The sequence below is a fragment of the Dermacentor variabilis genome, chromosome 4 (assembly GCF_050947875.1).
Source record: "Dermacentor variabilis isolate Ectoservices chromosome 4, ASM5094787v1, whole genome shotgun sequence".
Lineage (NCBI taxonomy): Eukaryota > Metazoa > Arthropoda > Arachnida > Ixodida > Ixodidae > Dermacentor > Dermacentor variabilis.
In genome coordinates this window covers 142,634,891-142,649,216 of record NC_134571.1, presented here as the reverse complement: position 1 = coordinate 142,649,216, position 14,326 = coordinate 142,634,891, and the positions used below count along the sequence as shown (strand labels likewise).

General features: G+C 43.8%; 1 protein-coding gene across 5 annotated transcripts in view; it reads right to left on the bottom strand.

Annotated features, from left to right (window-relative positions):
- Positions 1-14,326, bottom strand: part of LOC142579868 (uncharacterized) — a 62,921-nt gene that overhangs the window by 32,201 nt on the left and 16,394 nt on the right. For all 5 annotated transcript variants that reach the window (XM_075690500.1, XM_075690499.1, XM_075690501.1 and 2 more), the window contains one exon: positions 8,099-8,366. In XM_075690500.1, the coding sequence (XP_075546615.1) occupies positions 8,099-8,366 (268 nt within the window). The remainder of the gene's footprint in view (positions 1-8,098; positions 8,367-14,326) is intronic.

Below are 14,326 nucleotides of genomic sequence, written 5' to 3'. Positions count from 1 at the left end.
CCACCAAAAAGGAAGATATTGAGTTTTTGAATGCCAAGGTTGTGAGACAGCTCAGGGGTTAGCATGCCTGGCTCTAAGCTACACATTGCCCCACAAGCTTGAGTTCCAACACCCAGTGGCAGTGGTGGACAAATTCTTGAGCAAAACAGAAAGGGACAAACGATGTGACTGTGCGCATAAAACAACATTTTGTCCGTAGAATCATATGTGTTTGGGCTGGTTCATTCATAACTTGAGCAGAAGCAGCACAACATAACAGAACGTGAAAAAGGGACAGAAAAATGCCGGTGTATTGGAGTGTATAGACAAACAGCATACTCAGATTTTGAGCTCTTGCAGCAAGGTTCATATAACCTGAATGAGTTGATGAAGACCCGTGGTGAAATGAGGGTAGTGCGATAAACATTGACGCAGACTTTTCTTAAAGGTTTTACTGTGTCCGGTCTTCTTTGTCCTTGTCTTAGTGCTCAGCTCATTTCATCATGGCTCCAGAATCTCAATAGCTGATGCAGTAAAAAAGGCTTCAGCAACAGATGACCCACCATTACTCAGCTATGCACATCTCTCGGCCTACTAACCTCACTAGGCTTTACGAGACCCTGGGCAATGCCGGATATTTCTTCAAGCTGCTCCCGCTGTGCTGGCTTCGCTCCATAAAGCGTACAGTGTTGCTGGATTATGCTTCCAGTGGTGACGTGTTCAGATCCAAAGATTCTTAAAGGTACACTAAAGGCAAATACCAAGTCAACACGGTCTCTTTAAATATAATTCCAGAAACCTCATAGCACTTGTTTCGTGACAAGAAAAGACTTAGTTTACAAGGAAATTGCACCTGAAGGCTCCGAATACCTTTATCGCAATTCAAATCTACCCCCACCCAAGCGCAAAGTGGTGGCGTTGCGTACTCCGTCACCACCCTTTGCTGCCCTCTGTGAGTAAAATATTAATGCCTGACAGACCGCGGTACAGTTTGTTGCACAAAATGCAAATGCACAGTCATGGAGAAACCCGAGCCAAGACAGAGCGGTGGATTCGCTGCTGCAGCTGCTTTTGGTCAAATGGCGTGAGCCGCTCAGGCATCCTGCGACAACACATGGACGTGGAATTTTCTGCTACTTGCAGTTTGTGCGAGTTTCATGAGCCAGGAAAACCGGCGCAGCGCTATGCAATACCAAAATTACAGAAACTCAAAGCGTGGGCGATGCAGATTCGAGCGAAAATGAAACCTTTTGACCGCCCACATCATTGTCAGTCAGTTCTTTTTTCTAAAAGTGAAATAGAACTGAAAAAGTAGCATTTTCTTTCATCTTATAATGCAATACAACAATCTTTGTATAACAAGTGGTTGAGTATCAGTGACAGAATTTAAATGTGGGGTGCCTTCGTTATCAGGCAAGCAATTGAACGTGCCAGGGGAGTCTTCATGTTCTGCATTTACCTCAACTTCCTCAATTACTAAGATTCTGTTCATGATAATATTGATGCCTCGGAGATTCTCAAGCACTGATCTAGCACTTTAGCTTGACTTAATATTTGCCTTTAGTGGCCCTTTAGCACCCTCCACCATGCAGGAGGTCTGACTGGCACTATAGTCAAATTCTCCACAGCCTCTGGAGGCCAATGGCCAATAGACAATTGGCAGAGCCACACTGGAAGCGATGGCCAATTAGTATGCCAGGGCAGCCAATTAATGCTCTGGTGAGGGACTTTCGTTTGTCATTGTGCGAGGATATACTCAGGAATCTGGGCGTTCTAGTTTACTGAAATTACTGACAGCATGAAACGGCACAAGCTACACAGGAAAGATACTTGGACAAGCGCCGACTATAGTAGTCCGCGCAGAAACAAAAAGTTTGCTCCTGTTTGACTGCATCCTAGAAGAAATGTTGTCCGCATTTGATGGAGGAAAGCTTCACTAGACAGTTGGGAAGACCAGTTGAGGTGGGATACCCTGTGGATCATTTGGCCTTCTCGAGTGAAGGGATTCTGGAGGAATTTAAACGCTTAAGTAGTGGGAGAACACGAGCGATGAGTGTTAATGGAGGTGAAGGTCACGTGGTAGGCGTTCCTTATATACGCGGCCTTTCATGCTGTTTGAAGTATGTTAAAGCATGGTACAGCATTAATGTTTTTTTTTTTTTTTTTCCAGTGAAGAACAAGTTGGGCAGGATTTTTGCTGCCATGCACAAGAGGGCATATATATGTTTGTGCGCTGCCATTCTTGCCATCTGTAGTTTGGATGACGAGTGAGCCAAGGCGATATGCTAAGGCCAACTTTCTTTCCTATTTTCAGCACCTTTGCATCATCCCAATCAATTTGATGTCCCTTATCTCTTGCATGTTCTGGAAAAGTGTCCAATGCAACTTGTTTCTTTTTACATCATTGATATACTACTTTAAAGTGGTCCTGAACCACCCCTCAGGCTTGCTGAAAAAACATACATTGTGGATAGCATATACTGCTGTGAACATCTCAGCCAAGTTTTGCTGTCTTACGCAGCATGTTGCGCTCACAAGTGGAGCCTTTCTTTCAAATGCTCACTCAGCCTACTCCTTATGCTCTTCTGGGCACTTTGTGTCAAAATAGAGTGGGTTCCCGTACACGGCTGCTATTGGCCAATATCTGACGTCAATCAAGAAAGGCGTTTGGATCAGTGCACTTCTACTGTTACTGTGCATATTTATTGAGGAAGTTCAATAAGTAGGCCGAAGTGAAAGAATGTTTTCAAATTTTGATTATAATTACATACTTCCGGAAGAAGCCAACTATCATCTGCCCACGTATGCTCAGCCGCAGCCACCCACTTAGGAAATAAACTTTAGCCACCCTGCTTATCGATGTCGTAGCTGGCGGGTATCGCTAATTTTGACAAGTTTTGAATGCTCAAATAACCTTGAAACGCACAAAACTTAAGGTTACACCACATACATGCTTGCCAGCACACGCTCACTCCTGGCCGCTCCTGGTTAGATGCCTTGGCAGACTAATTGATAGCGCTTCAAAAATGTGCAAGTGGATGGGCCTACTATACGTCTACCAAACTGGTGAAGGACAAAGCTGGCCTGCGCCACGCAGCATGGCCAGACTTAAGTACACGAGCATGAGCACGCACTCAAGCCCTGTCGGGCACAAAGCAAACACTGTGCATATGCACTACAGTTGCATGTAGCTGCGGTCTTCTATGTAGCGGTGATACCGCAGCCGTCATGGTGTGCTGCCACGAGTCCACTGGCTAAGCGCACTGCTGCTTGCTGAGGACAACCATGTTTGGCTTAAATTTGGCGCGTCGTAAGTGCCAAAATTGGAAGTAGTGGTGTCCACGTTAACATCCAAAAGCAAATTTGAACTGTGTGCCATTGTGAATTTAGAAGGCGGAGCTTTGTGGGCACGCCCTGCTCCACCATAGCCTTTGCAGTGCAAGGCTATGAAGAAGGAACGGGAGCAAAGAGAAGAGGGTGTTTGACTGCCAATAACTTCGCTTCTGCTGAATGCATTGAAGTACTTTTTGCAGCAGAGTATTTCTGAAGTAGCCTATTTTAACTTCAAATGCATTTGTCCTCTTCGGAAGAAAGTAGTTGAGGGCCCCTTTAACCGCTGGTCAAAATTTCCTGTTTCCCCAATATACAGTCAACTTCCGATTTTGGAGGAAATCATTGGATAATTGTCGCAGTAGACCACCTTACAAGATAAGCCGAAACTGCTGCGCTTGCTTTGGCTGCTGCTCGCGACGTCGTCGCATTCATGTTACGGCATTTCATCTTCCGGCATGGCGCACCGCGAGAACTGCTCAGCGACAGAGGCCGTGTCTTATTAATGAGCTACTCACCGCTTCCTGCACTATCCATCGCAACACTACGGCGTATCACCCACAGACTAACGGTCTAACAGAACAGAACGCTTCAACCGCACTTTTGGTGACATGCTCACTATGTATGTTGCGTCTGATCATTCCAACTGGGACGATGTCCTCCCTTTTGTGACGTACGCGTATAATACCGCCGTTCAGGCTACCACAGGCTTCTCACCATTTTTCCTTCTTTATGGACGTGAACCATCCACTACCCTCGACACCGTGCTACCATATCATCCGGATGCCTCTGAATTCACCCCTGTTTCCGAAGTTGCTCGCCATGCTGAAGAGTGCTGCCAACTGGCTCGCTCGTTCACATCGGCTACCCAAGGAATTCACAAAGATCGCCTTGACAACGGGCAGCCCACACAGTCCTTCGCCGTGGACTCTCACATCTGGCTTCAGCTGCCCTTCCAATCTCCAGGCCTTAGCCCAAAGCTTGCTCCAAAATATCAGGGTCCGTACCGGGTCGTCGCGTGTACATCGCCTGTGAATTATGTGGTCGAACCGGTGACGCCATCTTCGGACAAACGCCGCCGTGGCCGCGAGACGGTTCACGTCAGCCGCCTGAAGCCGTACCACGACCCCCTTATCGTGCCGTCCCCTTACGTCATCAGGATGGCTCCTCTTCGCCGCGGGGGCAATTGTAGTGGGCAATGTGCATGTGGCGCTGTGCGGACTGCCACCGCTGCGGCGCGAGACCCGAGCTCGGGCTGCTGATGCGAACACCTGGAACTCGCGATCAAGCGCTACTTGCGATCCCGCGTACTACCTGCAATAAACCCCCTTTCAGAATATATACTGTGTCCCGTAACAATTGCCCCTTCCCACTTCTCGTATGCTACCCCGCCATACTTTGCGTATGCTTCACCGCGTAACAGTTTTGTATTGAGGCAAAGCTGGCTTTCGGGAATCGGCATTATGCAACGCGCCGTACTTTCCGAGCTTCGAATCCATTTGCGAGGATTACAAAGGCGGAGTCGGCGTCATTGCTAACCGTGGCGAATCGTTTTAATGAAAAACACAGCACCGAATAGCAAGAAGCTTGTAAGCGAACGTCGAAGCAGCTAGGCCTAGCATTGCCACGGTGGTTGCCAGCGGATCTGCATGTGAGAGCGCCGGTTCGAGGCTGCGAGATAATCAAAATAGCGGCGGTGGTGGCTTCGATCAATGCCTTTCCGGAGCTGCGGTCATGGGAAAAAGTCCGGAAAATCGGAGGGCGAAGGTTTTTTGCGTCTGAAACTTCGGACGTTTTTATTATCTGTGGACGTACGTGGCGGTGCCGCGAAGGCATCCGAATTATCAGGCATATCCGAAAAGTTAGGCGTCCGAAAAATCGGGCGCCCGGAAAATCGGTCGTTGACTGTATACACAACTGCAAAGTTTCCTGGCGTCGCGTACAGTATTCTACGTAAGAACCAAAATAAGGCGTTTGTCCATTACTAAGGATTGACATCACTTAGTGCCCACATGCCACTTATTTCTCAATGCTTGATTTGTGATCAGGCTAGTACCATAGTTATGCAACCTGAGGGCAAAGAGAAGACCATACTTATGACAACAGATGGCTTATTTGAAATTATTATGCTGCTTGGCTTTTTTGTAATGCTCCCTTCATTTTCCGAAGGTTTATTGATGCAATCCTAAGTGGTCTAAACTGGCAGACCTCCTTGAGTTGGATATTATCAACTCTTAGTTTCTTGTGCTCCACTATGGCCCGAAACCTTGAAACCCTAAAAAGAAAATAGTGACAAACACTGGAACGCCCTGATACAATAGTTTTTCTATAACCAGTTCCACTATCGTTTCCTATCTAGGAGCTTAATTTGTCGTGACTTCGAGATGCAGAAGGTGGTCACATGAGAGCAGGACATCGCAACATTTTGGCACTCCTTCCAGCTAGCTTGAATGCCTCTATATGCTGCTACTCATAGCAAGCAGGCAGAGTCATGTCAAATATACTGGGATCGAACAGCACGTCCTAATCATAACATACGAGGAACTGAAATGTGAGGGATCACTCTCCTTGAAATTGGGAATATTTTTTATCTTGCATTACTATACTGCAGTGGTCCTTCAACATGCCAGCTATGCATCGTCAATGATATCAATAGTTCCGTCCATTATCGAAATTTCAATACTACAAAAACCATCAATAGTACCATCAAGAGCATACTACCTGTGGTACTATCTATAATACCATTTATAGTACTGCCGATAGTGCATTATCAATAATGTAAAGCCATGTAATGTAGTGCATTTAAAAACTTCAACATGAACTTGGCAACATTTCCCTTTTCCAAAAAGCACGAACTCAGTTTAACTAATGGTAAGTTATCGCAAAGTACCTGGTAATAACACTAGCCAAGAACTGCGACCCTATCAATGACACTGTCAACAGCAAACTGCTGCAATACTATTGATAGTTTTGTCAATAGTACTACTATAGTTAGTTCTTGTTACAATGTGGACAGTTTCATAGCAAAACATAATATAAACAGGGAAAAATTAGAAAGAACAATGGCCACACAATCAGAAAGAACAATGGAACAATTCTGAACAACCAGAAAGAACAATGGCAAGCCTTTCTGAGGCACTCTAACCCTCTTTATATAACTTCTGTACTACAGTGTGCCACTCCTTCTGTCAGCCCATTTCTTAATTTTGGATAGCAAAACATTGTAATACTATCGATAGTAATACTACTGATAGTATTTTTATGATTTTGAAACAAACATTTGATCCTACTGATAGTCAATTCATCAACAGTTTTACATTACTAGTTTAGTCTTATCCAAATGAGAGCAGATTAATTGACAGCACCTGCCAGCACTTCGCTTCTTAGTTGGCAGCAGCCACACAAACTGTTGGCTAATGTTGAATTCCAATGGCGGAGTCGGAGCAAGTTTTTCTGCTCATTTCGGAGCAAGTTTGTTCCAATGACAGAGTGAGGGCGGGAGGGAGTAAGGTGTTCCAATGAGAGAGTCAGAGGGGATTCAGAGCGGGAGTCACTTCGTGGAGCAGAAAAAGATGCTCCGCCAAAATCGGCAGACTGGACCGGAACTCTGCGTGACGTATTTCCTTTACCACATTTGTCTGCTGGGAGGCACCAGCGGTCACGACTCGCGAGGAAGCAAAAGCTGCTGCACGCTTGGCGAGATATCCATTCCGCACTTTAAAAAAACAACAGGTGAACGGCGCTGAAGAGACAAGTGACCGGTGCGGCGGTGCTGGGAGCAAACAGCGGAAGGAAATGACAACACGCATGGCATCCTGGGTAACTCGGAGATAGAAGTACCGCTTCCGCCTTGCTCCGGCGGCGCAGGTTGTGTTCCACTCGCGGATTTGGAGGTGTTGCTCTACGCCAGAGTCAAGTGCTCGCTCGTGGAGTCCGTCGGCTGCTCCGACTCCGCCATTGGAATTCAACATAAGTGTGCAATAAATTTTCGCCACTCCTTTCACTATACTCCATTTCATACTTAGCGCACAATGCCGTGCAAGCTATGCAAGAAATTTTGGCTTTCGGTCATCAAGGTATATCATTGTGCCCATTTCTTGGTCAAGCGGTTTAAATCTCCCGCTTACGCTAGTCGCATGAGAATGCGTATGTGGCTGCCACAATGGGCTCCAAGTGAAAAACCCCAAAAGGAAACTAACAAAAGTTAAATAATCTATATCACATCATTTGTTGCTTTTTAAGAAACATTTTTTTTAATATTGAATCAATTCAGTTTATTTTGACTTTTAGAGCAGTTTTTACAACAAAGTGACCTGTATAACAAAGGATTTTGGAGGTCCAAAGCACTTAGTTATAAAGGCATTCGAGTGTAATCGCAATGTAGATTAAATTAAATGTAAATCAACACAGAAGATAACTTTCAGCAGATGGAAGCCAAAGCCACATCTTCATTACATGTGTGGTACTTTACCAGGCTATGACAGTGTCATTTTCCATACACTTTCTTGGGTAGTTGTGTATGTTTACAATATTGGCCTTGATAGTGTTAAATATAATAGCTCATTACCAAGGCAATAGATGTAGGACACCCTCTTAACTGCAGTCATCAGGCAATATGCGAGCTTAAGAGCGGGCAAGTGGCCAATGAACCCTCATATGTTGCCTCGTGGCATCAAGACTGACAAATCGAGGCATAGCACAACAGCTACAGTACTGCAAGGTGTTATCACGAAACAAGCAGAAGTGTTACACACTGGAAATTGCTATGAAGACAAAACTTTGTAATTACCTCAACAGCTTCTAAGCAGTGGTGGTTCCGCAGCAGGCAATAGAGGAAGATAACACCTTCCTCTGCAGGCACATCCTCAAAATCTTTCACACTGCTGCCAATGCCCATCGCCTGGCACAGAAAGAGCCTGCCGGGTGTGATCTCCTTCACTTCGGCATTCAATTTGTTCAACAGTGCATTCACACAGGGGAGGTACTTTATGATGCGGCATGACCTCCCGCTCGTAACTGTGCAATGCCTTGCCAACTCAGGTGCCAACCTGCGAAAACTTCAGCACAGGGCCATTAGGTGTACTCTAGTTGCCAGAGTGGACATAGAAATCAGAAGCGCTGCCACTGAACACTTTAAACATGTGCATTGCTGCCCACTGAACATGCAAATGCAGAGCATGTGCGAATTACTTGCAGATGGTGGTGATGAAACCCTTCAGTCACCACAATGGCTATGGCATTGACCTGCCGAGTACAACGTCATGGGTTCAATGCCAGTGGCAGCATTTTGGTGTGGGTGAAATGCAAAAAAAGCTTGTGTACCAAGCTTTGGGTGCGTGTTAAAGAACCCCAGCTTGTAAACGTTTATCTGGAGCCCTCCGCCAGATAGTCCTTCTTAACCCAGTAAACCAATGTACGGTTTCGGGACAGCTAATCTTTGTCAGTCAATTTTAATTATGCCACCTTTCTACACACCTGTGAAGTGCATTGACATAGTTTCAGCCGGCATTTGCAGCTACAGTACCAGCGGTGCGTGAGCCACACATTAGAATGTTCCTTTTGACAATAGGTCACACAATATGTCCATCTGCAGAGAACGCCACCTCACTGTGGTGCGAGAAATTGCCCATGGCTACAAGCTTGGTGCCATCATGTCAAACATTAAATTAGCCCCACACCTGAGATGTGCACTGCTTTACTGTATTCTATACTTAATACTGTTTAAGCACAGTGTTTACAAAAACCACAGAGGGACAGGAACGGGACAGGCGCTAACTTCCAACTAACATTTAACGCAAGATGTCGTGAATATATACAGAAAAACAGACAAAAAGAAACAGAAAAGACAAGAATGAACATAAGTAATTATTTGATCGTACTGTTTAACATGTGTGTGTTACTAAGCAATTGTCATCAACGGCCCTCAAGAAATTTATTTCTTTGGCAGATAACAAAAAAGAAGGTGAGTAGATGCACTCATAAACATCACTACTCATTACTGCAGCTTCCACAATCTTGCACATGCACCAATCTTTGCCTCTAAACAAGACTTCAGTGTTGTCAAGATATGGCTTGCACTTACAGTCTCAGCAGTGTAATGCCAACTGTCCCTGTCCTCCCTTTTTCACGTTCCTGTCGTGCTCCCTTAACCGCTCGTTTACGCATTGTTCCGCCTGCCCTACGTATCTTTTGTCACGCGACAGTAGTATCTGATAGACAACACCTTCGGCACCATGTGATGAATTCTTGTACTTTACTTTGCACCCCTTCTTTTGGCATTTCACTGGCGATGTCATACTGCGCAACTTGGTTAATCTGTCCATGGCTGACATGACGACTTTCACGCCTGCATTTCCACCAATCTTCTTGAGACAATGTGACATCGTGTCACACCTGGCAAAAAAGTGTAGCACGATTCCTACAGCATGGTCTTAACCTGCTTGAAGCTTATGACCCCTTTGCCACAAAACACTTGGAGCAAGTGGCTAATGTCCTGAATGACCACGCCACAGAATGCTTGTACGCCTTTTCCGTGGACGTTAAGCATTTGTATTACTCTCTACCTCAAGACTAGCTTTTGAAATGTGTCAGCAAGAAAATCTTTGAGCACGGGCCAATGGCTTTCCAAGACAAATGTAAGGTGACCCCATGCCGGTTTCTTGATTTACTGTCCTTGTACATGATGTCCACCTATGTGCAATGGGATGGTCAGGTGTTCTGGAAGAAGAGAGGAGTGTGCATAGATTCATGCATAGCGCCAGTGCTGAACCATCTCTATTTGGCCTCTTATGAACTAAAGCTAAATAAACTGTCCTGTTCCAAGGTCATAAGAATTTTCAGGTTTGTGGATAATTTCCTTGTGTTGATTAGAAGTGTCAAAAAGCAGTTCAACAATGACGTGGTGAACATTGTCCGCACATTGGCCTCTGCAAATCACACACGAGGTGCCTGAAAATGACATGCTCAGGCTTCTTGACCTAAAGCTAGTTTTTTCCCCAAGTCATGTCTGTTGGACACATGAGCCGCAGAGCAAGAAATCCCTGTTGCCGTTTCTATCGGCTCACACAAAGCTGGTAAAAAGGGGAACCGCTCAGATGTGTCTGCATAATGCACTTAAGAAGTCATGTGTGCATTGTGTAAATGAAAGCTTCGAAATACAAATACAGCACCTAGATTCAGTTTCAGTTTCAGTTTCAGTTTCAGTTTATTGAGCGTTTGAAATGTTTTACAGAAGCAACTCTAGGAGGTCCCATAGTCAAAGACTGAGGAGGGACCTCCAACAAAAAATACATAGAAAAAGTTTACTTAATGCGGTTAACAACAGCAGTAGCAATCCTAGGAACAGAAAGTATTAACAAACAAAGTCGAGTCATAGTAATAACAACAAAGTATAAACACGAGAAGCAGATCCAAGGAGTATTATTCGTCATACAGAAGCGTAAAAAATATACAGTACAATCACTTTCCCAAGAAGTGGTGACGAATTTTCTTCTTAAATAAATGAATGGAAGGAGATGATTTAATGGAGGGTGGTAGTGAATTCCATATTGATGTTGCCAAAAAGTTCGCAGTAAGTTTGCCGTAGTTAGTCCTTGGTTTCGGTAGGAGGTAGTTATTATGGTGTGAAAATCGAGTGCCAGTGAAATGGGGGGTTTGGTCTTTTGATATCAACGAAATTGGTAATTCTCCTCGACAAAATTTATACGTCAGTACACTAAGACAACATTTATTTAAATCCACTACGGACAAAATATTATATGTGCGGAGTAATGGCAGAGCACTACATGAAAAATGGCTGTAACTTATTATTCTCAAAGCTTGGTTTTGTGTCTGTTGCAGGGGAGCCAAGTGAGTTGCGTAAGTATTACCCCAAGAAGAAATGCAGTAAGAGGTGTGGCTGTGAATAAATGCGTAATAGAGTGAAATTAATATACGTATAGGAAAATAGGGGCGGACTTTGATTAGTATTCTGATACCATATGCTGCTTTACGCGTTAATAAGGATATGTGATTTGTAAATTTCAAATGATTGTCCAGTTCAACTCCAAGAAATGTTGCATGGTCAACAGCCTGAAGCGAAGTCGGACCAATGTTAATGCATGGCTTCTCCTGTACACTTTTTTGCGCGGATGAAAAAATTACAAATTTCGATTTAGTAGCATTAATACTGAGCATATTATCTCTGCACCAATTAACGATTTTAACCACGTCGGCATTAAGGTAAGATATTAGCGATTCCAAGGAAGTGTTAGAAGAATAAATTGTTGTGTCGTCAGCGTATAAAATACAACTGGAATGTGTAATGTATTCTGGAAGGTCATTGATGTACACGAGGAATAAAATTGGTCCTAGTATTGAGCCTTGTGGAACCCCTATGTTAGTTAGTTTGGCACGCGAATGTGTATCAGAAATAGAGACGATATGTTTTCGATCATGTAAATAACTACGAATTAGGGAAAGTGCTGGACCACACACGCCAACAGCGTTTAGTTTAGCAAAAAGTATGTCATGATTTAACGAATCGAATGCTTTAGAAAAATCAATAAACAAGGTACCAGCCAATTCACCTGTGTCAATGGCTGTTTTAAGATGATCGGTTAAAGTTATGAGCGCTAATTCAGTTGAATAACCAGATCGAAAGCCAAATTGATAAGGGGACAAAATACTGAACTTTGTGAAATAGCGAGTTAAACGCACTACGAATAACTTTTCAATTATCTTGCTGAAAAATGATAAAATAGATATAGGGCGGTAGTTTAATAACGAGTTCTTGCTACCCTTTTTGAAAACAGGAATAACTTTGGCGATTTTTAAGCAGCTAGGAAAGACGCCAGTTTTGAATATTAGATTTATTATGTGTGAGAGTGTGTCACTGATAAGATGAGCTATAAGCTTTACATGAGATGAGTTGAAGTTATCTAAACCAGCTCCAGCGTTCTTTAAGCTCAGAATGGTCATGCGCACTTCTTCTGGGGAAACTGGACCGAGAAAAAAACTGTGTGGCAAACGATTATAAGCCTTGTCGATGTGAACTGAGAGACGTGGCTGGTCGGGGCAAAAAGAATCGACAAAGGCGTTAGCAATGGCTGAAGGATTATTAAGGGTTTGTTCCCCAACTTGAATAGCAGTTATGGCGGGATTTGGCGATGTTCTGTTTAAAAATTCATTGATAATTTTCCACTGTTTCTTAGAATCGTTGCCAGCACGGTCAATTTCCTTTTCATAATACTCTTTTTTAGCGTTTTTAAGAAGCCTGCTCAAAATATTCGAGTAGCACTTGTAACGAGTGAGCAGGGTCACATTAAATGGCTTCTTTTTTGTTTTTTTATAAAGATTATCTTTTCTGCGCACGCATTTGAGAAGATTATCAGTCATCCACGGACAACGAGGAAAAGCGAACCTTTTCTTACTCGTGGTTATTGTGGTTGATTCGGAAGTAGCGTTAGAAATTATATTGCAAAACAATTCGAAGGCGATTTCTGGATTATTTTGCGACATAACGGGGTACCAATTAACTTCGGCGATTTTCCTAACAAATGAAGTTTTGTCAAGATTTTTTCTTTTAACATGCATATCTGGAATATTGATATTGGAATTTATGCGCACGAATATTGGATAATGATCAGTTAGTGAAACTTCAATGACACCAGATCCAGGAGTAACCATGAGATTCGACAATGCATGGTCAATTATTGTATCCGGACCATTTATATTCCGCCGAGTAGGTACAGTTACAAGTGATTCAAGGCCATGTCCGTTCAATGTATCTGTATAAGCAGTGTATGATGAACTGTGAACATCTAAAAGATTAATATTGATGTCACCCATAATAATGATGCTTTTACATTCTAGCGATAGCGTGTGCAAAACATGGTTTAGTTCTAAACAAAAATCATTAAAGGATGACGACGGCGATCGATAAATAGAACCAACCACTAAATTTTTGGCGTCAATATCGAGAAATGATGCGTTCAGCTCAATCCACACTGATTCACAATTTACTTGATTAATTGTTAAGTCCCGACGCCTGGAATATTCTAACTCTGATGAAATGAAGACAGCTGCGCCACCATGACAGCTGTCACTCCGGTGACAGTATTCTGGCGTATAAGATGAAAAAGAGTACAAGTTGTTATCGGCTTCGCTGAGCCAGGTTTCACTAACACATATGATCGAGAAGTGGTGCTGACTGGATGATAGGAAATGATAAATGTCATCAAAATGTTTCCGTAAGCTGCGTGCATTAAAATGTACGAGGGATCGGCAAGGAGGCTTAAGGTAAGAATCTAGTTCGGACGGTGTGAAGTATGAAGCCATAAGAGGTCTGTTGGGGACGGATTGACATTATGCACGTGATTCAGGTTAAGAGATAACAGAAAGGTCTGCTTCACAGTTAGTGCGGTGAACTCGGCTGTCTTCGGACTTGCGTGCGTTAATACGGCAATTCTTAGTCCATAGGAAGCGCCATCCTTTTTCTTTCTTGAGTGTTAAGGCCTGAGCAAACAGCCTCTTGTTGTCAGGAGTAAGGTGTTCGTTAATGAAGATGGGCCCTGCGTTTTCTCCAGAGAAACAAAGATTGCCGGTATCCATCCTGGCCTTGCGAGCCTTTGCCAGGAAATCATTTTTTTTAGCGCGGGAGCAAAACCTAGCAATAATATTTTGATGACCTGATTTAGTGGGCACACGATGCGCTATCTCGATCTCGACCGGAGCAAGAGAGCATGCCGCCTTATCGGCAATGGCAGTTACAATAGAAATGCAGTCTTCCTCCTTTGTAAATGGTATTCCTTTGATCTCAACATTGTTGATTCTAGAATACTGTTCCATCTCGGCTAGCCTTTTTTTAAGGGCTTCATTTTCTGATTTCAGAGCCTTGTTTGATGCCGATAGCTCAGCTTGCTGGGTACGCGTGTTCTCGACAATTTCATTTAGCATGGTCAGACTGCCATCCATGCCAGAAACTTGGGTACGCAGGGTGCTGTTATCCAATCCAGCTTCCTGCAGCTTCCCTTTCACA